This window comes from Lonchura striata, chromosome 4 (genome assembly GCF_046129695.1).
Source record: "Lonchura striata isolate bLonStr1 chromosome 4, bLonStr1.mat, whole genome shotgun sequence".
Classification (NCBI taxonomy): domain Eukaryota; kingdom Metazoa; phylum Chordata; class Aves; order Passeriformes; family Estrildidae; genus Lonchura; species Lonchura striata.
This window is the reverse complement of record NC_134606.1, coordinates 49,330,679-49,357,529: the sequence shown is the minus strand read 5'-3', so window position 1 is coordinate 49,357,529 and position 26,851 is coordinate 49,330,679. Positions and strand designations below refer to the sequence as shown.

The window sequence follows — 26,851 nt, the reverse complement described above, 5'->3', positions numbered from 1 at the left end:
GTGAAGGACAGGAAGATAATTCCTGATCAACAGGGAGCAAAGGGCAGGAGGTGGCTCCCTCATGAGGAAAACTGCAGGCTGGAAAGTCAGAAAATACATCACAAGGGAAAATAAAACATCACATTCAGCCTCAGCAGGCTGAATTTAAGAGACTCTCTAAAACCCCTTGAAAATAGGCACAGCTCACAAATCGAATTAGAAATACAGAAAGAAACATATACTATTTTGACTGCAATTTGACTATGTTTTTGACAAGAGTTTTGTCTAAAAGTTTCAGCTGGAAGTGTGTGCAGTCAGAACTTTGTGGCGTGAGTAAACACAGAGTCCAACCACAAGCTAAGAAAGTTTATTCTACAGTTCCTGTGAAGAAAAAAAACAGAACTTCAGGCTGTTATAAAACACAAGGCTAAAAAAAATAGAGTATCAGCAAATGAGAAAGAAAAGGAGAGGGAAGGAGGTACTTGGTATCTTCCAATGTTGCAAGGGAACTCTTTTTTATAAAGCAGCTTCTAGGTGTTCTGCGTGCAGGGGAAAAACAGAAGACCCTGAAACTACATCTCAGACTAGGAAACAGAAATAATCAATATCATATCCTACATTAGCAGGAGCACTTGCTCTTACCACTCCTAAGCACACACCATGCCAGCAGACTGCTCTTCATTGACCTACACTGCTTATCCTGCAAGGAGTGGAAGAGGGAAGGGAATTCCCATTGACAGTGACTCATCTAGTGACTCAGATTCTTCACCTACTCCTAGATCCATACAGATCCCAGACATAATGAGAAAGAGGTCAAAGTCCCAGTCCATGTTAAGATACCTCATGGCCTGCTGTGGAGTCATGCCCCCTCACAAGGGTAAATTTCCCTGGGTTGGGTCCCTAATGAGGTAAACCCCAAATATTTCTTACCTTTTTAAATTCCATGGCCCATGCTCAGCAGTACTCAGCATAACAGGGAACAAGGTCTGCACCAGCTCCTGATTTGTCCCATTGTATCAAAACCACATTTATGGTTTGATGAGTGAGGCAGAACAATTAGTCTCAGCACTTGAAGGGTTATGGAAAGCAGCAATGGAGACATCGCCATCCGACCACACTGTTTCAGAGCACCACAGGATTTTCCATGTCCAAGCCCTAGCACTGCAGTGGGTTGTCTTGAGGTACACTCAGCTGAAGCAGCAGGTAGCAGCTCTAAGGCCACCATTACTGTTGAACAGCAGCAGCTTTTGGAAGAGATGTGGAGAACAGAAGTTTTCCTGCTTCCTTGGCTCAAGCTATCTTTGCACTGCACTACCATCAGAGAGCACCTCTAGGTATTAAGTGATCTCTTTCTCCAGTGTGATTGCCATCAGTTAAAGGGGCTTCAACTGGAACAGGTTAGGTGTCTCTCAAATATCCATCTTTGCCTGATACATTTTCCCATTTCTGTTTAATAACGCTTAAATTTTCTTTTTTTTTTTTTGGTCACAGTGGGTATCTCGGGCAGCCCTAATGCAGACCTGTGCCACAAATCCTCCGCCAGCCACCTTCCATTTCAGGGGCCTCACCAAAATCTGAGCTACCTCAGATCTGACACATTTAACAGCCTTTCAGCAAATTAGTGGAGAACAGGCAAGTAAGTCATATCCTACCCTTTCACCTCAAAACAGCTCAGTCTGGTTATAAGTCATGCTTTATTGGATCAGTTTATACTTAGGTGCCAGGATAATACCTAACATGTCTGAGATATTATGTCACCTGCACATCCCTATGAGACTTTACACTGAATATTGAAATGGTGGGTTTCTACTAAAAAGGCCTTTGACACATTTTACCTGCTCCAGAACAGTTATTCCAGGCTAGGACCATACAAGAAAATTCTGAAGTCAGGTATAAATTCTTCTATCACACATCTATCACATGTAGTAGTCTTACCCAAGTTTCTATTCACCAACCTTCTTGTAACTGAAAAATTTTCATCCCTCAACATTCTTCATGAGTCCTAAAAAAGTGATCAATAACTTTGCTGTTTTTCAGCGTAATAAACAAGAACCCTTGCAGAAGAAGTTAGGTCTGTTTTCAAGACAGGCAATACTTTAACCTCATGGGTGATGGTATTGATCTCTTAGTAACCAGTTAAAACCCTTCAGCTTATATTCTCAGGAAATATAACTATCACCGACAAGCTAAGTGTGCAGTTCTGTGGGCCATGTTGAATCACAGAGAAATATTTTTGCAGGTAGATTTTCTTGAAAACTGTATTGTAAAAGACCATTTATTCTCCCCAGGGAGAGCCACCTAAATTTGCCTGTACCATCAACATGAAATGGCTGCCATAAAGTCCTGCATTTGTACATTAGTCTAAAACTTTTGAGACTATTTTTATCCTAGGTGAGTTTTCAAGTAAGATGCAAGAACAGGCATTTATCTTGCATCAGGTGTTGCAGTTCACTGATAAACATGCATGAAAAATCTTCTGAGTCTAGTTTAGTTTTCTCTGGTTTTATACTTTACATCCATTCTACACCAGTTGTGCCTTAGAGCTCAAGGCCATTAGCAATTCCATTTTTCTAAGAAGAGTTATAAAAATGCAGACAATATTAAAGCTCTATTTTACCTAGTTCTCCTGATGATACTACTCCATTAAAAACATTACTTTAGTCCAGGCTTAATTGAAAACTATTCTTTTCCTGCAGTCTTTCACATTAATTGTAGGTATTTGAAATAATATTCTTGATTAAATTTAATTCAGCTGTGCCTCTGAAAAAGGAGTCTTTTCTTTAATTTCATATTCACAACCCAATTTCAGAAGTCCTAAAATAGGATCCTTCAGGAGTCAATGGACTGCCACAGGTCAGCCCATTCCAGCTCAAGATAGATGTCCAAGGCAGATGGGATAAACAGCCCTCTGGACACAAACATCTCTTTCAACTATGTGCAGCTAGCATGGTTTTTAGACAGATAAATAAGGCAAGATTAAACTCATCATAACCTTTGATCAAGATCTATGCACAACAATGACACAGGGTCTTTCTAGGTTGCTTGCTTGAACATTTTGTAGGTCCTTAGTTGTCCTGCATATATCTTACACAATTTTACAATCTCAAAGTCTTCTGTTTGGAATGAAAAGCAAAAATTAAGAAAAAAAAATTAGAATGTATACTTGTAATAAAGCTTAATTTGAATACATATCAAAGCAGAACTTAATTGTAGATATGCTTGACCTTAGGGACGAGCTGCCTATTGACAGTGAGAGAATGATGTAGCCCTGCCTGTGAAATTAAGGCTGTTCTTTAGATCTTTCTGATTTCAGCCTTTCTATTCACTACTTTTTGTAGTTTTGTCGGTATGTACAGAGACAGCCACAACATACACTTTCTAAACAGCTGGATGAAAGAAAAAGAATAACACCTGTAAAGAAGTTTTATGCAGGGCAGTTGTTGTCAGTAGCTGTGAGAAGGCCCATGAGTCAGGCAGTTCTTGTGTACCATGAAAAGCATCTGCATTTATGCCTGAGCTTTTAATAAAGCAAGTAAACCTGAGTCAAATGGGGAGGCATGCTAACATATTTTAAATTCCTGTATGAGAGACAAATATTTCTGGAAGAAACAGACCCTTCTGCCAGAGTGCTGTTAATTTAAGAAGTGACTCTAAAAACCTAGGCAAAAGCAGGACTTCAATTCCTGTGAAAGCAGGTTTAACTTTAAACACATAATGATGTAAGAATTCAAGAGAAAATGGCAGCTAGTTTAAATATGAATTGTATTAATGAGAAGAGGGCAAGAATCTTCTAAGTGGTTATGACTTAAACCTTCTAATTATAGCATGTATACATCATAGTTCAGTAAAAAAGAATATCAAGCATCCTCTGGATGGAAGATGCTCCAATATTTGGTGAACAGTAGCTGATTAACAGGTGACAGAGCTCACACTGTGGAAAAGGGGGAAAAAAATCCCAAAAACTGAGCCTGTGTCTTTTCCCATTTACCCTGCTTTAAACCACAAACAATTCTGCTACTGTCAATGAAGTCACTTTGTTTTTGAAACAGCATGAAGGCAGAATCAATAAAAAAAGCCCATTAATTAGTTTCTAACTTAATTCAGCTTTCAAAACAAATAAACAAAAAAAGTATGATTTTAAGAAAACATACACACAATTCCATACTCCAAATAAAGCTAAAAGTCCATTCCCAAAGATATTCTCAAAAAAAAAAAAAAAATCCCAAATAATGAAGCTGTGAAGTGCGGCCTCTAAAGTGCCTAAGTGTAGTTTGCCTTTACCCAGCAGCAGTGGGACGGAACTGATGCGTCCTGTCCCCCTGTAGCCCCTAGCTCTGTGTCAAGAGGATGGGGACCTTGCACAACTCTGGTTTGCTGCAAGGGCTGACAGAGATGCCCTGTGGGTGTTTTGGATTGCACAAGTGCTTCTGGGAGTCGCAGAGAAGGCTGGAGTGACTGAACTGTGCCTCTCCAGCCAGCAGAGGATGGTTCAGATGAAGTGCTGTATTTCAGAGGACTTCCCAAGGATTTGGAAGAAAAGGAGAGAGCAGCTATTGGTCATCCTAAGAAATGTCAGTAGGAGAACCAGATGGCCGAAAAGCTTCAAAACATTACAAAAAGAAGAGTATTATACCTAAAAAGTAGAAAGTAAGAGACTGTTCTTCTAGAAGGATTTTTGCAGGTGAGGTGGGACCTACATGACTGAGAAAGGATTGGATGAAGGTGTGAAGTTTTACCACGACTAGCTCTACCATGAGAGATTCAGGGGTTTTGGTTATTTAGCCAGAACTCTGTTCTGCCTCAGTCTTATTTTGTGCCACTCCATTTTTTTTCAGAATCTATAACAGCATCAATCTTTTTGCTTTGAGATTTTTCTTTCTTTTGTGTATGTTATCAGTAACCTTTGCTCCTTTAGGCTTTATTACCACAGATTTTGTAAGAACCTGAAGCACAGGACAGAAGGATTTGCAATGAGAGTAGGATTTTGAATGCAAAGGGTGACTGAGTATGGGGCTGACTGAACACTGCTGACACCAGCTCCAACAGAACCCTGATTACATACAGCACTGGCTCCCAAACCTTTTGATCCTTGGGATATTAGCTCAGTTGTTTGGAGCACAGTAATAATAACACTAAGGTTGTGAGTTTGATCTTCACATAGGCCATTCACTTAAGTTCACCTGAGGGTCCCTTCCAAGTCAGAACATGCTGTGCTTATGATATTATCAGTCTTCAAACTTCCTTGTACAGCCAGATCTAGCTGATAAATACCAGGATCACTGTTATTCCTGAGTATCCCTAGCTGGATCACTTACCATCAGCGATTTAAATAAAATATTTTCCTAAACCAGTCATACTTCTCATACCAGTCATACTCCCAAATACTGACAGCGCACACAGTACAGCTGAACAGCAGCTCTACAGAATCACAGTCTGGGGATTCACTCTGTAGAAGAATTGTTTGCAGTGACTTTGACATGACAGGAAAGATGGGTTTGCTATTGGGAATGACATCCCAAAAATGGTTTTTCACTGAGCTCAGACAGGGAAACAGATATACACACAAATGAAACCCTCACCAGTCTCAGAAGAAGTTGTCTTCACAGAAAGAAGTTTGACTCCGTCTTTATCTGACTGGGCCCTGTTGAAGTCAGAAAACATTTAGGCAGTCAGCACACGTTTGTCATGTCCAAACAAAACTCTAAGATTTTGGTCCTGAGGAGGCAGCATCTACTCCAGTCTAAACTGGCAGGATTAAACTGGGCTTTGCATGGGGTCATGTGGGGGAAAATGACAACATCCCTGAAAATACCTTCCTCTTAAAATATGTGATAAATTAGGTTCCATTACTCCAGGTTTAGCCTAGGACTTCCCAGAAGAGGTACATCTGGAGGAAAAGGGGTTATAATTTTTTCTGTCAATGAAAACCTTTTAGCCATGTATAGTTACAAAGAAGGACCACTTCAGAGGTCCAGGGAGTCAGGGCTACCAAGTAAACCAGCAGCTTAAATGTTGCTTTTGGTCATGCAAGCAGCCACTCCCAGGCTCCATGGCCTTTAATTTGTGTCTTCTAATGGATCTTTCTCAGTTTCCCTCTCCTCACACTCCTTAAGCCACTATTTCAACTGAGCCTATGCAAATAGTCTAGTGGAAACAAGATGGGACAGAAGAACATGATATAATGGGGAACAAGTGAAATATATATAAATGATCCAGAATAAAAAGGAAACACATTAAAAAGAGAGAAAACATGAGCAAAAGAAGGGGGTGGGAAAATATGCAGGGGTAAAGGAGAGGGATCAATGGGGCAAAAAGCAAAAAAAAAAAAAAAAAAAGACTGGGCCAATGTGGTACAGCATAAGCTTTTAATCCATCTCAAAAGGATCGATTGCAAAACAGTTGAGTCACCACATTTCTATCCATGCTGAAACAGCTGCTTATCATGTATACAGGTCTACAATAACTGCAAGTGCAGCACTTTCAACAGGATATTTCTCTTTGGGATGGCAACTGATTACAATATTTAAACAGAGAAAGATCAAAGAAAATCCTATGCAAAATCTGCTGCATTTACAAGTGCCCTGTGATAGATCTCAAAGCAATAAAAAGGATTCAACCTACTGTTCAGCGCCATTCTCTTGTCTCTCTGGAAGAAGAAAAAAATTAATATAATTTTGATTGCTGGAACTCAAACCCCAAACATTTAGACAGAGCTATTGCAGTTGCTGGCAGAAGGCTCAGCTGTAATTTTGCAGTATTGCGTTAAGTTCATAAACACAATCAACCAGCTTGAATAGCAATTGTTATTTTTCTGGTCACCCATGGGAGTGAACTGATGTTGCTTGTAGGGACACTTCTGGAAACCAGGGAGAATGACATTTGGCTTGTCCAGGAGCACAAGAGAAGCAAGTTTTTCCCTGCAGCTCCCAAATCCCTGGGTAGCTGGCACAGAGGATGTGAGATGCAATGGTTCTCAAGCACACAACAGCTGAGCTAAAAAATACAGGGTAAGGGTACTGAGGGAACAAGGGTGTTCCTGAGACTGTACCCCCTGGGGGTACAGCCTGGCATGATGTCTGGGAACAGTTTGTCATCCCCATCGATGAGGAACAGGTTTGTCTCCAAAATGAATCATATGCTGAATACATTTTATGCTTATGTGCAAGTGTGGGCAGATGGAAGGGGCCAGGGGGTTACATCAGAGACATGGAACCAACTCCATGGCACCAAGCACAGGGGAAATGCACTGGATAAACCTGGGCAAATCCTACAGGAAGCACTACAGATATCTCTTCTATCTTCCAAATGAGTTTGCTAATAGAGTGACTGATGACATTCGTGCATAGGGGAGGCTGGTAAGGAAATGTTCTTCATCTCACTTCTTATCTCTTGACTGAATATTCCATAATTTCCTAAGTAAGGATCACACCTTCCTCTGTTTATCTGGGTCTGTTTTTCCATGTCATTGGCTAAATTGGTTGTGACACACTGTTTGTCTTGGTTTACAGCTTCAACACCCTGTTGTGATTTTGTATTTCCAAGGCTCTGTGATTTCACAGTTCTGCACAGGTCTCCTAACTCATGCCAGCTCACAGGGACAGAAAAACCACAGTCAGGATCAGATCTGCGTTTTCACTTAATGGAAATTTACATTTACCTGTGGCCTACTTGGGCAACCCTGAAACATTTGGCAAATGGACTTTGATGGAAATATAACCCATTATCTTAAGTATTTAATGGGCAGCAGATAAACAAATACTGTCTTTAGCTGCTTTGTCAAAATTACTATTTCTGAAAATGCTGTTTGTTCAGGCATTTTGCTCCATGCACATTTTTACTGTAACTGGAAAATGTTACTTGTGCATAATGTGCCTATGAGTATGTATGTATGTATCAGATATATCCTAAAGGAAAACATTGATATTTCTTTACCTGTATCTAGAAGAAAGATAAAATAAATAAAGTGATTTTGTTGATTATCTTCAAATTTCTTTTTCATTGTCTATTTCTCTCTGATTGATTGTGTTAGCACAGGTGTTTGTTAGCTCTTTGTAGCTGCAAAAGCATGAGCAAAAAGCTTTACAGCATTATTTATTCTCCAAAAATCATTTTGGCTCACTCTGGTCTTCCTACTGATTTTGAAAATTAAGTGTTAGTTTCCCACTTCAGGCAAAACACAAAGTACAAAAAGCTTTCCCATCAGACTACCACAACAGTGATGGTTAAGGTAATCCAAAAGAGATCTTTTAATAATAAAAAGCACATTGATTGCCCCCCTTGCAGAGAAAGCAAACCAAATACCTGGAGTTTTCTTCTGGCACATTTTGTACAAAGCCACCAGTGAGAAGACAGAGAGGGTAATGACTATCAGGGTGATGACAATTGGCAAGATAACATCTGTAAAAGAGGGGGAACATAATTTTGGCTGCTGCCTCTGACTTACTTTGCCTCTGTGTATAGGTACTTGCACACACTAAAGTGAGAGGCACCTCCAGCTCCACTTCACCAAAAATGACCCATTTCTCTGGAGATGATAACCTCCTGCTCCTGATATTCTTCCTGCAGCCACTGAGCCTCAGGTTTGGATGCTCTGTGGATGGAAGACAGGCTTGTTCCTTCTCCCACCCTTACTCCTCTGCAGACACTCATGCTGCCCTGTGGAACTGGTTTCACCCATTTTTCAGCAAAAGAAAAAGGTTTCAGCACCTGCTCCACTGGGCACACCTTAATTTCGATGAAAACACTCATCATTCAACCCAGTGCTGATGGTCTCCAAAGGTTTTGTGAGTAAGTTGTGTTCAAGAAATATTTTTTTAAAAGTGCAATTTATTTTTTCCTCTTTTTTTGAAAAATAAAAGAGCAGTCTGAAATTCAGCAACTGAAGTGATTATTTTGCTTTTAACATTGTGCACCCAGAAAGACACCAAGGAATTACATAATTCAGTAACATTCCCTACAGCACTTAAAACCAGGGATAGAAAATACAAGATCTCCTTTTAAAATGAAGACATTTCTTTCCTTTTATTATTTCCCACCATCTGTCATTTCCTGACAGGTGTTTCCCAGCCAAGAAGCAAAAAAAGGAAAGAATTATGTAATGAAGAGAAGCTTTCCCTGGGAAATATATAAGCCCAGCTTCTCCCTTTTTATAATTTCTCTGGCAGCAACTGGCCACATTCAAATTCAGCAGGCACTCTCTTGCCTGCTGGCCTAAGCCCTGTGTCAGGGGGAGGCTGCATTCAATGGCTCTTGACGCAATTAATATTTAATATTCATACAGAGTGCATCTGTGGAACTAGAGGGAGACAGTCTACAGTGGGAAAACATCAAACATATTTTGCTTAGTCAGTACTCTGGGTTGGAAATAGCAAAGCTGCAACAACACAATATGCACAATATTAAAATGAAAGATTAAGTACCATGCATCATGCAAATATCAAGTGCTAAAAGGGTTTGCAGAAGGCTGCCTCCTAGACCTTCTCCCCATGACAATATGAATAATATATTCATATAATATATTCACAACAATACATTCATATAATATGTACAACATGTATATGAGCAACTTTTTCATATCATATGTTCCCTTGTGTCTTCTCTCACAGGGGATGACTATTTTTTGGTTTGTATTTTTTTTCCATTTCACCACTTTGAATCGGTCCTTGGGAGTAACTGTGCTGCTCTACAGTGAGAGGTGTCAACTTATTGAGCTCTCTCTGAGAGGAGTTTTATAACCAGCATTTAAATTTGGTTTCTAATAGGGTCTAAGTCTGGTAAGGCTAGAAATAAAACTTCCAGCTTCATTTGTCTACTACTCCAACCACTCATCAAAAGCAAAACAGATAAACTGAAAGTTCAAAAGTGTAACAATTAGGTAAGAATACTCACTAGAATAGCTGATATTACTCCCTGTATGAGTCTGGTTTCCAGAACTGCTTTTAGGACTTTCAGAAGTTGGCTCTGCAAAAGAAATAATGCCTTTCAGGTAGACATGAATTGCCAGAATTTCCCTGACAGCTCCCTCTGCAAAACTGCCCTCACAAAACAACTTCTGTGTCTCCAGTTCTGGAGCTTCACTTGGTGCTTCACATCTATATTTCTTCTCAATAATACTTGGATAACTTGCCAAGAGGGGTGGAAAAGTTTATCTAGCATGGCCTAAAGAAACACACACTTTTTATGGGTACAGATTTCCCTAAGATCCTCTGCTTATCCACTTACAGGTTATGAGCTACAAACTTTTTCACTTTAGGAGGTTAGAGTACTATTCTACATTACAAGAGAATTTTTAACAAATAAATAAACAAGAAAGAGGGTGAAAATTAAACCTGTCTCCAATAGAAGACCAAAATATTTCACTGCTAATTAAAAAAAAAAAAGTGCTTATAGTAGATGAAGATGTCTGAGGTGCAATATTAGTAGATAGCAAGTTTTCTTGACTGTTGTTATAGAGGAATGTGTCTGCTCTCTGCCCCATTTGGAGAGAGCAATGTTGTGAGCCTCTTAGACATTTTTTAGGACTAGGTTTAAAGGAATACATTTCTACCTTCAGATGCTAATCTGAATTTGAGTCAGGTATCAACAATGCAAATATTTATGACCTTGCTGCATACAACCTATGAAAAAACAATCACTGAACTTCCAGAGAGAGAACAGAAAATGCAAACATTGGCATTTCCCTAGGTACATTATATAGCACATGGGATTGCATTTCATATTGGATGGAGCTCGAGCAAACAAGGGCTCACTGCCTCTGAAGGAGCCAACTGGCTGGACAGATGTGAGGCAAGGTCAAGCATTTCCATTGCCTGGCTAAATATCAGAAGTGGCTCTCAAACAAAGGTGTCTGGGGAAGATGATCTTTAAAAAAGGGTCCTAGCAGAGGTTATATATAGTGAGAACATGGAGACAACCACTGAGGTGTTGTTGGTCAGGTACCTACTCACAATCCACACCTGTGGGATTGCATGGTTTCTCTTCCCAAGAACAGAATGGGGCTCAAGTTGTAGGGTGGAAGCTATGAAATTAATTAAATCATTAAAACAAATATCCTATGGCCATTTTGAGGTATATAATACAATTCTGTTCTACTGTCTGGAAGACATGTCCTTATTTTTACAGAAATTTTTATGCAGACAGTACTTGTAACTGTAATCCATGAAGTTACAGTAACAAATAAGATTTGTTTGTCCCAATCATGTAGGCATTCTTCTTCTTGCAAAACTGATTTTAAACTCACACTCAATATTAAAAAATGTTTTGGTGGTTGTTTACTTTCCCCCTTCCCCACTCTTCTACCCTCATTTGTCTAGACACAGACAGAAGCCTCCTGGGGAAAATGATCACTTACAAAGTGTTTGTGTGGTGCTTGAACAATACAGTCACAGCTGAGACTTTCTGATGCTATAGTGCAGGAAACAATCATTGTCCAAGACTTTATCTCTGAAAAATCACTGTTTCTTTAAAGCAGAAGTTCTCTTTCCCTTGGTGCCTGTCTGCTGAGGGGTGATAATGTAAAGCTGGAAACTGAGCTATCACCAAGTGACTAAAAGAATTCCTATGCATTCTTAATTCCATGTGATTGCTTCAAATTTCCCAAGGAAATACCACTGCCTTTTTGTTACTTTATCTGGTATACTACCAATTGCCAGAGCAAGCAAGCAACTATCACGGCAATGAGTTACCCTGGATACTTACTGGAAATGTCAACAGAAACAAACTGCACTGAAAAACAGGAATGTGTATTCCCACATTTGTGCAGGAGATGTGTACCTCTCCTCAGGGGCAAAACTGAGGACTGAAAACCACTGTTTTTTGTTTGTTTGTTTGTTTGGTTTTTTTTCCTGGTTATCTGTTAATTGACCAAGATGTGAGTAATGAAGGAAAGAAAAATCCATAGGTTAGCATTTAAACTGCTTGTGACCATCAATAAGAAATATGACAGCTGAAAAGAAACATTACTGAATAAAACAGAGTAAGGAACTAAAACCTTAAGGTCATTTCTCCACTTCTTTCATTGAAGTGTCTCACAAGTCAGCCCCTCCTGTCTAGTTTGTCTGGATCTGGAAGATATTTTCCAGTTATGGAATAATCTGGGATCAGAATAAAAATGAATTGGAGAAATACATCCATCATGGAACAGGATGGCCAAGATTTTGCAGGCAGCAGCAACAAGAACTTCAGGGACCAGTACAGAAGAGACCGTTTCCTGATAAACCCAGAGAAAGGAAAATAGGACAATACAGGTTCATTAGCACAGGAAACTTGCCTTACTCTGGGATTTGCTGCTTCTCACTACAGGACGGGGAACAAGAGCCACTAACAAGAACAAGCTCCTTGGTAAACACTCTATTTATAACAGCTTCCCATTGCATCATGTAATATACCAGGCCTGATTTTTTCCCTTTTTCCTGGTCCCACCCTGTTTTCTTTCCAGTATCTGCCAGTCCAACATGGTACTCAGCTGAAATCACAGCAAATGACTCAATGCTACAAGCTGAACATCATTCTTCCTCTGCTCTGTACTTCAGGTACGTTATTCCCTTAGACCCTTCTTGCTCCCTGAACGTTCCCTTTCCTCAAGCTGTCTTTCTCCCACCCCACACCAGCCTTGTATTGCTCTTACTTGTTGAAGTTGTTGGCGAGATCATGTGAAGACCTGCAATAAAACAGAAAGAATAGGCTTGTTAGAATCTGGTTTAGATGTCCAGAGTCTTCACATCATGGAAACGGGCAGACTTTAGGAACATGCTTGGTAACACCCACAACAAATGCTGCCCCAGAAGTGACATGCTAACACTGTTCCCAAGCCAGAAATCTGAGTTGTAAAAGTCTCCAGCCATCCCTTACAGATGGGAGCAGAATACAGTCTATGCTAGGTTGTTATTCTGCTCAAGAGAAGAAAATCCTGAATTAATTGATACATTCCTTAAAAACTCCTCCTTCCAAAATCAAAAAAGTGCCTAGGAGTGAATAGCTGACATTTAACTGACAAGTAAGTGTTTTAATAAAAGAAACTAATTGAGACACATCTTCAAGACCCTTTAAAAAGAAATCTTTGTTTATTATCTTGGTGCTTCTGGCTAGCAGACTGCCAAGCAGCAGAAACAAGAAGCATTGCTAATGAGGAAGAAATTGACCTTACAGAGCACTGAGCGCAATGCTTACTGGCTCTACTGTCAGTTCCCCCAGCTACTTCACAAGTTTTTGGTGCACAACTTTTTTTTTGTTTGTTTGTTTTTAGCATGTTGCTGTTCCTGTGTGTCTAGACTGTAGCAGGCTTGGAAATTAGAGTGGCCTCTCCTCTCTGTCCCAGCTGTGCCAGGGTAGGGGATCACAGAGGCAGCATCCTGAAGGCAGCTGTAACTCCAGGCAGGCATTAAGCCTGTCCCCTGACTGCCCAGGTTGCAGTGCTCCTCTAAACCAGTTTCCTCAGGGAGCACAAATCCACCCTTAGACCCTCACTACACCTTCTGGGCTGTGCATAAAGACAGCTCCTACCAACAGAGCTGTAACACACATTGTTCTATTGCTGTGAACATACTCTTTGAAAACCAGAATGCTGCTCTTGTTTTTCTTTCTCTCTAGACACAATTAAAATCATGGATCACTTCAGCCACTGGGGTGCAAATAACTGCTTTTGCTAATCGTACATGTGACAAAATTAAAACTGCATTTTAATCACAAATGTTCATGAGAAGTATGTTTATGTTGAAAAGCTAAGTACTTAAAAATCAACAGTAAGAACTCTTCTTGAACATATTAAATATTTGTAATGCTAAGTGTCCCGAATGTATACAGTTACCTCACCCTGGCTTCCTAGAATGCAGAGGAGACTTTTCCTAAGCTTTTTGTCATCTCATCAATCCATCTGCAAACACCAATATCACTGTACTCTAAAAGGATCTCTGTGATGAATCATTACGCTATGTTTATAGCATGTTTGGTCAATATTACCAACAAAACCAAGCAAAAGCCTTTAGGAAGTTAATAAATCACTTGTCAAAGGAACAACACACAGTACACAATGCAGGAGGACACATACCTGGCATTAAGGAAACATCCAAATATGATATGATTGCTTATTACCAGAATACTTCCTTTCCTTCAGCCTGCAAGGTGTGGGATGCCATGATAAAAACACCATGTGATCACACAGCATGTGGGCAAACTAGCAAACTGCAAGGCCCTGTGTTGTGCATATTCTTGAAGAAAGGCAGAGGATTTTGTCAAGTCTTACAAATAGGTCACTTCTCTGTGAATCCACTTTGAACCTTGTCACTCAAGTCTGTGGAACTTTTCTTTGCAAGAGCTCCAACATTATAACATAATTGAACATTTTCCCTTACATTCATTCTTACAAACTAGATGAAGCATCTTGACTCAAATTAAAACAAATAAGTACATAGAAAAAGCATATTAAGCCCAAGACCAATACCCAAGTTCATCTCAAAGAGTTAACAGTTTTTTGAACCTGAATGCAGGTAACAGAAGCACAGGTGACATAAACTTCTTCAGTCAGGAAGAGTTGAGGGACATGTGCTTCAGTACCCACTGGCACAACCAAAAGCCATATAGCTGTCCTGGCCAGACCTTGCCTCTTCTATAAACCCAGACAGCAGAAATTATCCCAGGGGAAAACCTGACAGCATCCACCTGCCCCTCTCTTTCTAGACCTCTGTTATTTTTTGGCCACTGCACACACCTACACACAATAACACTACCATCTTCTTTCTGGAAGGTATCTCACCCAGGTTTTGCTAGAGCATGAAAAATTAAATGGGAAAAATCTCATGCCTTCCTCTCTCTCCCTGTCTCCAGTAAACAAGCAAGGCACCAGCTCACCCTCTATTCAGAGATCGCTCAGTCCTGCCACACAAACAAAGCTGTGCTTATCCAAGTGATTCAGCAGGTGCTTTCAGTTTGCATTCTCTAAATAATCATCCAGTGCCCTTTTTGGTGTGGGCTCACATGCTGCTGTTCTGCAGAAAGAGAAGGACAGAAGGAAAAGCAGCATTTCACTTGGTAACAGTTACTGTAGTTGCTCTAGCTGCCTGTACAGAGCTTGCTGCCTCCTTTGGGGCTGCTAGCAAGATGCTCTGCATAAATAATCTGGGAAGATTTCCAGATTCATCATAAAAGATGAGGTGTGCAACACTGGCTGTGCTGGGTTCCTCCTTGTGCAGTAAGGAGGACAAGGATAAAAAATTTGGCACATGACTATGGTTTGGTTTGAAATTACCTGTCTGAGTCAGTTCAGCACTGGTGAGAAGCTCGACAGATGGAGGAAGAGACCAATAACTAAACTCTCCCACTCTGTTCTCCAACAGCCACTACCTAAGCAGCCTGGATACCCTGCAGTTTGCAACTTCTGTTTTTTGGAGTGCAGCCACATCCAACTGTGTTCACTGGCAAAACAAATGAATACATTTGGCTGATTACTCAGAGGGGATGCACCACAATATAAATCAAGGCAAAATTAAAAATCTGAACAAGCCTTTCTTGCCTTGACCACACCATAGATCTGTAATAGTGTCAACTGAGGCTTTGCTATGCTTTCCATCTCCCAGAAACTTCTGGTTTTGTGTCTCTCTCTTTGTGAAGCAGCTCAAGATACAGTGGGTAATTTTTATCTAATATCAGTATCAAGAGTTCCTGCAGTTTGTGTACAGAAAGAGTCAAACCCTACTAGTCTTACTCATAAAAATTTTCTTAGGGAGATGCCTCCTGTGAATCAAGTGAGTAGGATTTATAATTGGAGGAGTGCAATAAAGATATCAATAGATGAAGAAGGTTGATTCATCTGACAGTTTATTATAATAGATCATTTAATCTTACCACCCTGCTGGGTGAACTTAAGCTCGTACTGCTTTATAGATTTTTTTTTGTTGTTTAGATCACAGAATAAAAAGCCTTAATACTTGCAGTTTCTCAGATGTATTTAGACTCTAATCTCCAATTTTTCATTAATTAAACAAAAGGAGAAAATTAAATATTAGCAAGCAATCCTCTGTGGAGGAGGAGTGGGAGGTATATTCTGCATGACAGCCGAAGTTAAAGAAGTGCATGTGTCAATGGCACGCATGCAGGTGGCTCTCTTTGCTTAAAACAGTCCTTATTGCCTCCTCTAGCCTGGGTGAGCCCTACGCAGCACCTCCTCTGTGGCTGGTGCTTTCAATCTCCTTTAATACAGCAATTCTGTTCTCTGAAGTTCCTACATGTTCTCTCCCAGGCTCCCCCACTCATCTCAGTTGCTCTCCAGCTCTCTCTAGCACTCCTCCCACACCCTGATCTTTTGATATGGCTGATTGGAAATTTCACTGCAAAATGTGCTTTCTTTTCTGCATCAAGAAAGGAAACTTTCACCAAAATGGCATTTTTTTTTTAAATGGAAAATGGTTTCAAAACTAAACATATTTAGCCAGCTGGATTATTTTGGTTGGGCATACCAAATAGAAATGTTCTTGTTTGGATCCATTTCACATTAATTTGTCTTCCCCTGAGCTCCCTCGCAGAATACATGTCTCAGATACCTCCAGCTTGCAAGCTATTCTATCCCCCATGGGCTGCAGCCTTGGCACACACCAACCCCTGCTCTGGTGAACAAAAGGCACCCAGCCCCTGAAGGTAAAATTCTGGAGACCTAGAAATTAATAATCTAATGGCAGTGAGAGAGGTGGCATTTCCTCTGGTCTCAGCACAGGATGAAACAACTGGCTTCACACTTGCCTTAAATTTATTAGGGCACAGCATATGGCTTTCCCTGGGCCTGAGCACAGAGAAAAAGAAATCTGTTTAGAAGGAACCAAGACATTTTTCTTTAAGCTTTTAACACATACAGAGAAAAAGAGAGCAAGGGTGGTCTAACCATTTGGGATAAGCTACCTAACACATCAGGGTGAGAAAGGGGATTTCTTGCATATACAGCCTTCAAGAAACAAGCCAGGGGCTGGTGCTGTGAGAAGACAGAAAAGGTGATAGCGTGGAAATCCTGGTGTGGGCAGAAGTGATTTTGAAATGGCAGTTTTATGGGAACTTGGAGCACTGGCTATGCCAGTGATTCCTAGACTGACTGCCCCTGGATGGATGGATTCTTTCTGTCTCAGCCAGGCAATTATAGTTCTGGCATCTTGGGTAGTCTCTGAGCTCAGGAAGATTTATTGGTTTTACAGCAGAGTAAGCTGAGTAAGATGATGGCTTTTGCAAACAGACCCCAGGAAGGTTGTAAAACTTTCTTGACAAATTTAAAGTGTAAAATGTAATTGTATACACAGCACAATAGGTAATTCAATACACATGATGCATAGTCAGATATGCAGCACAATTTAATATTAACCTGGAGAATTTACCTGAGTGAGAAACCTTTTAATTAAAAATGTTGTAACTTACTGTTTTATTGCAGTATAGCAATGGTGAGGTTTCCGTAAAATGCCTGTGTTTGCCAAAAGACATGAAACCTAACAGAGAAGTCAAGTAACCACAGCTCACAGTATATGCATTGTGGGGAATGGGCTTTTTGAAAAAATTGCAAAGACTTCTCTCTGAATCAGTTGCCTTGGGTTGACTTTAACTTTCTTAAAATGCTTGCAATCTCTTTGCAAGCTTCTAAGCATTTCAGTGCACATTGAGCATATTGCTCTACTTTTATATCCAATCCTATCCTTTATGAGAAAAAATCATAGCACACACATGTGCTTATGTCCCACACAAACACAATCTGGAGGTTGCACAAAGAGTCTTGTACCCCTTAGGGGATGCTGAGCATTACTATTAATAATGCTCAACATTATTAATAATATTAATACTATTAATAATAGGGATATGCAAACAAAGAGAATGTCCTTGTTGGATTTACACATATGTAGCTAAGAATAAGTACTAAATGAACTGAAGGCCCAAGAGACCTTAAGCAAACCTGAAAAAGTGGTTCTTCAAAACCTAGGAAAGTTAAGCCAGCTAGAAGTATAAAAAATGATCATTCATATGACCTGGCATCTGCATTCCCCACAGTGTTTCTTAGTGAATACACAGACCAAAACACACCCAGAAAAAAAGTAAGACCAGACTTGAGTTGGGAAGAATTGATACATTTTTGACCTTGTATGTGACCATGATGTACTTTAAACAACATCATTTAATTGGTAATAGGCATTAAATTTCTCTCCATGTTTTTTAACAACTACAGAAGTTATAGCTGTTTTCTTCTTTGTCTCGTCTGCCCTGCAGCCAGGGAATTTATCTTGATGACCTCCTCTGACAGTCAATGCTACACAATGACCTCACACAGCATATATGAAGATTACTATTATTGTAATTTATATCCTCCTGTAATGACATCACGTATCTCAACTGAATGTTTGGAAGTTCACCCATCACTCAACACAACTTCAGGGCTAGGTGACATGGACACAGTGTACCCTGCATGAATAAGGTGATGTGGTCCTCATTTCAATCACAATGCACAGCAAATTAAGAAAACACTCAAAATTATTTGCATCCTTTTAACTGCTTGTATAGAGAAAGAAAATGCATGTTTCCAAGCCTTACCTGGGGTTCCAGAAGCAGAAGTGTTTCCTTTTGGAGACACTGTAGAAGAAAAAGACTGTCCTGTAGTAGATGCAGAATCCAAACTCTCATTTTGTGCCAATTGTGCTCCACTTGTTTGTGTAGCTGAAAATGAGAAAGATGTTCAGGTAAGAGGCACCAGCACAATCATTGTCTCAGATCCTGGACCATCCCTGAGACAAATGCTCTGGCCATCACAGAAAAGACTTAATGTAAGAAAGCACCACATGTTCTGGTAACTGCCTCTCAAGGAGCAAACCATCCCTATGGACGTATTACTACTGGCATAGCTGAGGCACCTTCAAAGCACATTGTAGCAAGAGAAACAGCCTCACACCTGTGCCAGAAGACAACCCAGAGCTCTGAATTGGGACCCTAGAATAATTAGACAGTATTGCACAAAGAGCAATATGATCAGGAGAGAGAAGCTCAACTTGCTGCCCTCTATATTTTCCTTCATTTTAAAATCAATCAATCAAGCTTCAGTTACAACTGTCACATAATGTGATACTGTGACACTGCAATACTGTATCAAGTTTAGGGATTGCAATTAAGCAAAGAATTAATGATTTCATTCTGCGCCGTTAAGCCCAAGGAAATAACATATCCTTGAATATTAATATATGAAAAATAAATAGTCTTATTTCTCCTCTCACTCAGTCAACAGGAGATCAAGACTATTGTGCTACAAGATTTGTAGCCTAAGGTGAGGCCAAGACAATGGTGCAGGACATGACCTGAGCCCATGGAACTGAAGGTCACTGAGTGACCAGAAATAATTTAAGATATTCCAGCACTGCCCATAATTCCTATGTCTGTACTCAAGCCTCAGAATAACAACAGGCAAGAGAGTGCCTACTGAATAAAACATAGAGGTGCCCAAGAGTAACCTTCTACTTCCTGTCTGATATAAATCAGAGAGGCTACTGAGCTGTAAACTGTTTTCAGTGCTTCCTCATATGAATTTTCAACACTGGAACTAAAACAACTTTAAGACATGTTTCAGTCAGCGAGCAACATCACACACATGCAATATATAAATCTTGAGGAATGCTTCATCACACACTTTATCTAGAAACTGATTACCAGTTTGGTCCCTCAAAGAACCCAAAGCTCTTTATTCTATAGCTACAAACCTTTAACTTGGCCTTTCCCTTCCCCTCTTGTTCAGCAAGTGCAGCACCTTAGAAAGGCACGCTTCAAAAATCAATAAGCTAAGAATGAGTGAGCTGAAGCCACCGGAGTGAGGGGATTCATATAATTTGGAAACTGAGAGAAGCTGGGCAGCCAGGGATGGTGTCTTTCAAGGTTGAGGCATGAAAATTATGCACAACAACTTAAGTGCCTAAAACTTTCACTGGGATTCTAGTGAGGAGAAGCAGAATTTCATGTCAGCTTCATTCAGGAAATTCAGCAGTTCCCCTTCAATATACAGGTCTAACCTGCAGTAGAGAGGAGTGTAAAAAGCCCCTCTATTTAATTTTATACTATGGTATAATGCAATGATCCGGTAATGTTAACAATTCCTACATTCTCTTTATGGAAACTTTGAATCAATCTCTAGAAGCAAACTTTTTCCACATTTAATTATTATTGTCTTGGCTTCAGACTTAAATTTTATAGGTTGAATTTTATTCTGAGGTCAATTTTTAAAAATAGAAAAAAAAAAAACCCAAATTGAGGTACCTCCCTCTCCCTATAAGATAGATGCACAGGCTTGTAGCAGTAACAGCAACCATGTTGTGGCTCCCTTGCCATAGGTTAGAAAAGGATTGTAAGCGAAAATGAAAAGTAAGTAAGAATAACAGTGCAGAGACACTCAAACAAATATGCTTTGTGAACACTGCAAAACAATCAGGTGTGTGGGAGAGGAGGAGGGAGGCAGCCAGTTACCATGTAACCCCACAGAGGGCTGTTTTCCCATGGGGATCATTCATTCCACGCATCCTATCAGTCCTGGCAGCAACCCAGCCTCGGGTACTCCTCTTGTGTTTGGGAGCTGTGAGAACAGATTGTTCTCAGGAACACGGGCTCTGCACTGGATATGCCTTGGCAGGGGATCGGGAAAGGAGGGATGATGGCATTTCCATTTTATTTATTTATCTTTTTTTTTTTTAATTTAGCCTGGGTGAGATTCTCCCAGTGACCCAGGTAGCACCTGGTATGACTTTTATTTGCTCAGTGCTCCCTGTGTCAAGGGGTAAAATAGATGTACTACAGGGCAAAAAGCCGTGTGCCATTTTTCACCACTTCCAAGATGGAAAATGCGACCTGGTGGGTAAGGCTTCCTTAATTCCACGGCAAGATTAAATCCTAGCAACCCAATTCTCTGCTGATTTGTGGCTTTGAAGCAGCTTTTAAGCAGCATCCAAGCCTCACGCCTAATGCACAGCACAGGCTCTACCACCAACACATTTAGCAGATGAGACAGCTTCTGCACCAAAAGCATGAGGGAACAGGAGCATCCGTACCCAGCCACTGCTCGTGTACTCAGCAAAGATGTGCCTTTTCGCTAAATCCCCTAACTCCTATCCGTGCGGGCTGTAATTGGTCTCGGCGGCAGGAGCCGGCGGCAGCGCTCGCTGCGGGGACGGGCGGGGGGCTGTGCGCGGTGACTCAGCGCTGCCGGCCCGCCGACACATCGCCGCTGCTGCTGCAGCCATCCATCACCGCGCCTCGCCTCCGCCGCTGCAGCGCCCATCCCCGCGACCCTGCCTGCTGCAGCGCCCATCCCTGCCTGCTGCAGCGCCCATCCCCGCGACCCCTGCCTGCTGCAGCACCCATCCCCGCGATCCCTGCCTGCTGCAGCGCCCATCCCCGCGATCCCTGCCTGCTGCAGCGCCCATCCCTGCCTGCTGCAGCACCCATCCCCGCGACCCCTGCCTGCTGCAGCGCCCATCCCCGCGACCCTGCCTGCTGCAGCACCCATCCCTGCCTGCTGCAGCGCCCATCCCTGCCTGCTGCAGCACCCATCCCCGCGACCCCTGCCTGCTGCAGCGCCCATCCCCGCGACCCTGCCTGCTGCAGCGCCCATCCCTGCGACCCTGCCTGCTGCAGCGCCCATCCCTGCCTGCTGCAGCGCCCATCCCCGCGACCCTGCCTGCTGCAGCGCCCATCCCCGCGACCCTGCCTGCTGCAGCGCCCATCCCCGCGACCCTGCCTGCTGCAGCGCCCATCCCCGCGACCCCTGCCTGCTGCAGCGCCCATCCCCGCGACCCTGCCTGCTGCAGCGCCCATCCCTGCCTGCTGCAGCACCCATCCCTGCCTGCTGCAGCGCCCATCCCTGCCTGCTGCAGCACCCATCCCCGCGACCCTGCCTGCTGCAGCGCCCATCCCCGCGATCCCTGCCTGCTGCAGCGCCCATCCCCGCGATCCCCGCCTGCTGCAGCACCCATCCCCGCGATCCCCGCCTGCTGCAGCACCCATCCCCGCGATCCCTGCCTGCTGCAGCACCCATCCCTGCCTGCTGCAGCGCCCATCCCTGCCTGCTGCAGCGCCCATCCCCGCGATCCCTGCCTGCTGCAGCACCCATCCCTGCCTGCTGCAGCGCCCATCCCCGCGATCCCTGCCTGCTGCAGCGCCCATCCCTGCCTGCTGCAGCACCCATCCCCGCGATCCCCGCCTGCTGCAGCGCCCATCCCCGCGATCCCTGCCTGCTGCAGCACCCATCCCCGCGATCCCCGCCTGCTGCAGCGCCCATCCCCGCCTGCTGCCAGGGGAACACTGCCCTTGCAGGAAAGCAGCGCGGCGCAGAAGGGCGGCTGCTGCTGCAGCTGCAGGAGGCTCGCATCATCGGCTCACGGGTTTGTTGTTAACAGCTGATTACGAATAGAAGTGGTAAAGCGGCACAGAGTGTAAAATAGCTGTCCAAATGGGGATGATGGCTGCGGCAGCAGAACTCGCTGGTGGTGATGCGGCTCTCCCTGCTGATATTTTGATAAGATAAATGGCAGTGTGTTAACACGTATTTGGCAAAGGGGTAATCAACAACGGGGAACGTGAAGTTGCCTTGCAAAGCTTGCTGAGCTTCAGGAATTTCCTTCTAAGTAAGGCTTTGAAAAGCCTTCATTTTCTTTAACCAGCTGAAATTTGACACATATCCTCACTTGATCTTAGCATGGTTTTCTGCTTAACCTATGTATAACATGCATATATTTTGGCATTTCCCAACAGTACTTTAAATTTTCTTTACAGTAAGCTGCTACCTAATTAGTTTTGACATTGTAAGATGCTACCCACAAATACCCTGCATATACTCTCTGCTCTGCATAGAATATAGATATCTCTATGTGTGGTGAAACCTTCCATGACCAATACATCAATCAAGGAAACACCTTGAAGGGGCAAAATGAACTCCACCCAAACCACGTTAAAATACAAGCACAAAAGGTTTTTAAAATGGAAGACTAAAGCTTTGCTTTTGAGCTTGTATTTTTAGCATTAACACACATACAGGTCTTGCCCCCATAATCAGTAGCCTGAAAAGCTATTTGCATGAATGAGTGCACAAAAGCTTTGGAAAATCCCATTGTAACAATCCCAATGACATTTTTGCCCATTCAGAGGAATGAAAATTGGCTAGGAAGGAAACCAAACAGACTAGTTTTAATATTTACATCCATAGTTGATTGCAAATCTGCAGCTTTATGTTTTCTGGTAAGCAAGATCCCAAAATATTTAAAATATATATATTTTAAAACTTCTCTCTGCATAACATGTCTCAGCAGCCATTGTTTACCTATAACATGTGCTAACAAACTGAGGAAAACTGAGCAATACCTGTTACAAGAATGCTTTTCTGGTAGTGTTCCTGAGGTAAAGCTTACTTTTAAATTACTGGTAGTTTGATTTAAAAAAATAATTCCTCCACTGATTCCCTTTGTCACTTTTTAATATACCACTGCACCACAATGTATCATCATCCAGGGGAGTGGCATAACTCAGAAGCACAACAGTTAAAAATCCACTCTTCTTTGTCTGAATACTGATCTTACATAAGATGCTTGCTCCATATCCAAGGGAGGAAGAACAGATTTTTTTGGTGGCATTTCATTTCTTATTCTCTTTGATAACTTCAAATGTCCCAGGATATGAAATCCTGATTGCAGATGCAATTTTCTGTGGTGTGACACCATACAAATTCTTGTTTTGAGGACTTGAACCACACAAGTGAGGTCATTGACTAAATGTGAACTCTTGCATTTGAACATTGCATATTGATAAATAAGAAGGCTAAGGAGACCAGTCTGATGTTGGCTTCTAATACAATAAACAGGGCAGGAAGTCAAGCAGGGGAGATTGTATTTGTGGCCTGCAGAGGAAAAGAACACCGAAGTCTTGGAAAAAAAATAAAGGACAAAGATCTTTGCATGATTTCAGTGTATGGAGAAGTGGGGGCTTTTCCTGAATCTATAATAGAAGGTGACAGCAGCCACAGAAATTGCAGCAGTGACAGGAAGCCCTGTCAAATCTCAGTTGTGTGAATGCAATCGTTTGCTGAAGCTTTTAGCAGAGATTGAAGCAGAGAAAAGGATGACTTCCATTACAAAATGACAAAGCTGCCTGCTTTTTATTAAAAATCAGGTGTAACAAAAGTAAATTTTGAAGTGGCATGAAGGCACCACCAACTTCTGCCTCACACAGCCAGTGCAAAAAACGGGGAGAAATGAGTGCTAGTGAGAAAGAAAAAGGGACAGCAGCCAGCTTTCCCCTCCTGTCGGTTCTGAGAGCAGGAGTGTTGCTGTGCCTTTAGGGAGCGCAGCAGCCCTGGCAGCCCGGCGCTGCTGCGGGGCTGGGAGGATGCAGGGAGCGGAGCCAGGGCCACCCTGCAGTGCCCGTGCGGGGTGGGAGCGCAGGGGTGGCTGCAGCCAGCAGCCGGAGGGTGGCCAGGGGTCTGAGGGCTTTCTGCAAGGCTGGTCACGCAGGCAGAGCCCTGGTGCCACGCCCTGCCCCAACACCAACACCTCTGCCCCATCCCACTCCTTTCTGCTGAAGCCAAGGCTATGATTTTCTTGAAATGCAGAACCAGAATTTTACCATTTAAAAGCCATTAAAATTGGTTTTTGCATACAGATATTCCCAAGTCCTACCTCTGCATTAAAAGACAATACAATTTTTTAATGTGGGACATTTCCAATGTCCTGGACACGCTGTGCCAGTTTTCTTTCTTACAAGGGCGATTGAGAGGCAGAAAAGCCCTGTTTTTAGGTTAATTTATCAAGCATTTTTGTACCACAAGTTTGACGGGGGAGGCGGGCTTAGCTAAAATGAGGAGCTTTAAAACCAAACCATGACACAAGCAGCTAGGGACTGAACTCTAGCTGGTGGGAAGAGAATGCAAGAGCAATGGGAAGGAAGCAAAAAGCTCCCTGGCCCGGCCCATCACACCTCCAGCAGCAGTTTTTCAGCACAGAGCAGCGGCTGGAGCTAAGCTGCACTGGCAGCACGCCTTTCCTCATTAGCTTCCCTTCCCCGCCGGGAGCTCTACCTGTCACCAAGGCTTAGTTCCAGGTGGCTGTGCTGCTCTGGTAGCCACAAGCCAGGAACCTCTGCCAAATTGAAAGGAGCAGGAGTTACATCCATAATGCAACATGCCACGCTGTGGGCTTCTGACAGGCCTGCAGTGCCACAGTTGCAAGTTTTAAGAGATTTTTTGGGGCCTTTGGTATCACTTTGAGCAGCTTGTGCATTGGCCAGGCTGTGTGCATTCTGTGACTCATTGACAGTGGCATTTAAAAACCAAGCCAAAACCCCAAAGATTTTGGGCTGACAATCAGACCACTCCTTACACAACACACAGCGGGAAAGCTGCATCAGTAGGAAATGAAACCATGAAGTGAAAGGGGAATAGTTCTCCAGGAAGCTTGGCAGGCTTGGGTCCATGAGGGGTGGCTTTAAAGGAAAATTTGCACAAAAAAAGCATGCAGACTGCTTCACAGGAGTACCTTTTCAGACAAATAAGCCAAGGGAAGAGAAGCCACATTCTAATGATTTGTAACAGTTCAGTATATTGTAAACATCAATTCTGAGTATGTTGGTGTATCATTGACTACTGAGGTAAATGTCTGGAGTATTTAATTTTCTTTTTTAAATAAAAAAATGGTGTGTTCCAAAGCTCTGGTTCATCAGAAGACTGGAGCAAACATTTAGAGTGTATATCATAGACAAGGGAGACTGAATTTCATCTTAAGTTTACTGAATTCCTTTGGGATGTTATTATACTATTTAAAATTAACCCAAATACTTGCTGGATATATGGGTTTGATTTTTTGTTTGGTTGGGGTTTCATGGGGGTCTTTTGTTTGTTTGGGGTTTTTGGTTTGGTTTTTTTTGTGTTTTTATTTTCTTTTTTTTTTTTTTTCTAAAATCCAATCTGATATTCCAGGCCAGCACAGGTTATTCTGAAGATTTATGGGAAATACATCTCCTAAGTATCTCCTTAGATTGATGCAGAGTAATTAGTACCACCTCTCTTTCAGTACTATGGCTCACATAGTAACATAATAAGCATAATGTTGTAACACATATAAAAATAAGAAACAAAGGGGTGTTGTTCTGATACCATTATTTTTTAATTTCATACTTATTGAAAAAAAAAACCAACCACCCAAAGAAGAAAGTAAAACATTAAAACCCTTCCAAATACATTTCTCCCTGTTACAGGGACATGAATATCCTGTGTAATGGCTTCAGATCACCTCCACGACAAATTAAAGGTATAATACATTCTTTGTGGAGGTTTCCAGGGCAAGCTTCATTTAAGATATGCAATATGGTAGGATGAATAGCTCTGCTTCCCTAAACCACCAAACTACTCTTTTTGACCTCCTTTTATTGTTTTGCAGAGTTTTACAGAAATGTAGCATAGAATCACCCAGAAATGGCTCAATGAAATCATCACTTACTGTTTGTTGTGCTGAGACTTGTAGTTGCTGCTGAAGTCACTGTTGTTGGTTTTTCTGTTATAACTTGTGTTGTTTGTGATGTCGCATTAGGTGAAGAAGGCGTGGGGCCTAATACAGGAAAGACATTCAATTTATTTCCTTGATTTTGTAAACACTTATAAAACACACCTACTGCCCTGCTTGCAGACTAATTTTAAATTATCAAAAGGATATTGAATTGAAATTCAAGATCAACAGGGGCAGGGCCCCACTGACTGCAGGGAAAGCCACTCCCTGTCCCACAGGTGGGTCACCCCACTGCAGACAAGCCTGTGACAATGCATTTGGAAGGTGTAGCCTGGAGCTTCTTTTAAGCCTGACCAGAAGGGAGTTCCTGCACCTGTAAGGTTGTGCCAAAGAGTACA

At 42.1% G+C, this 26,851-nt stretch overlaps 1 protein-coding gene across 3 annotated transcripts in view; it reads right to left on the bottom strand.

The window, feature by feature from the left end:
- EMCN (endomucin) overlaps window positions 1-26,851 on the bottom strand; it is a 53,953-nt gene that overhangs the window by 8,414 nt on the left and 18,688 nt on the right. For all 3 annotated transcript variants that reach the window (XM_021531439.2, XM_021531436.3, XM_031504702.2), the window contains 7 exons: window positions 26,448-26,555; window positions 18,526-18,648; window positions 12,605-12,637; window positions 9,868-9,939; window positions 8,281-8,376; window positions 6,601-6,625; window positions 5,559-5,620 (listed from right to left, as the gene is read on the bottom strand). In XM_021531439.2, the coding sequence (XP_021387114.1) occupies window positions 5,559-5,620; window positions 6,601-6,625; window positions 8,281-8,376; window positions 9,868-9,939; window positions 12,605-12,637; window positions 18,526-18,648; window positions 26,448-26,555 (519 nt within the window). The remainder of the gene's footprint in view (window positions 1-5,558; window positions 5,621-6,600; window positions 6,626-8,280; window positions 8,377-9,867; window positions 9,940-12,604; window positions 12,638-18,525; window positions 18,649-26,447; window positions 26,556-26,851) is intronic.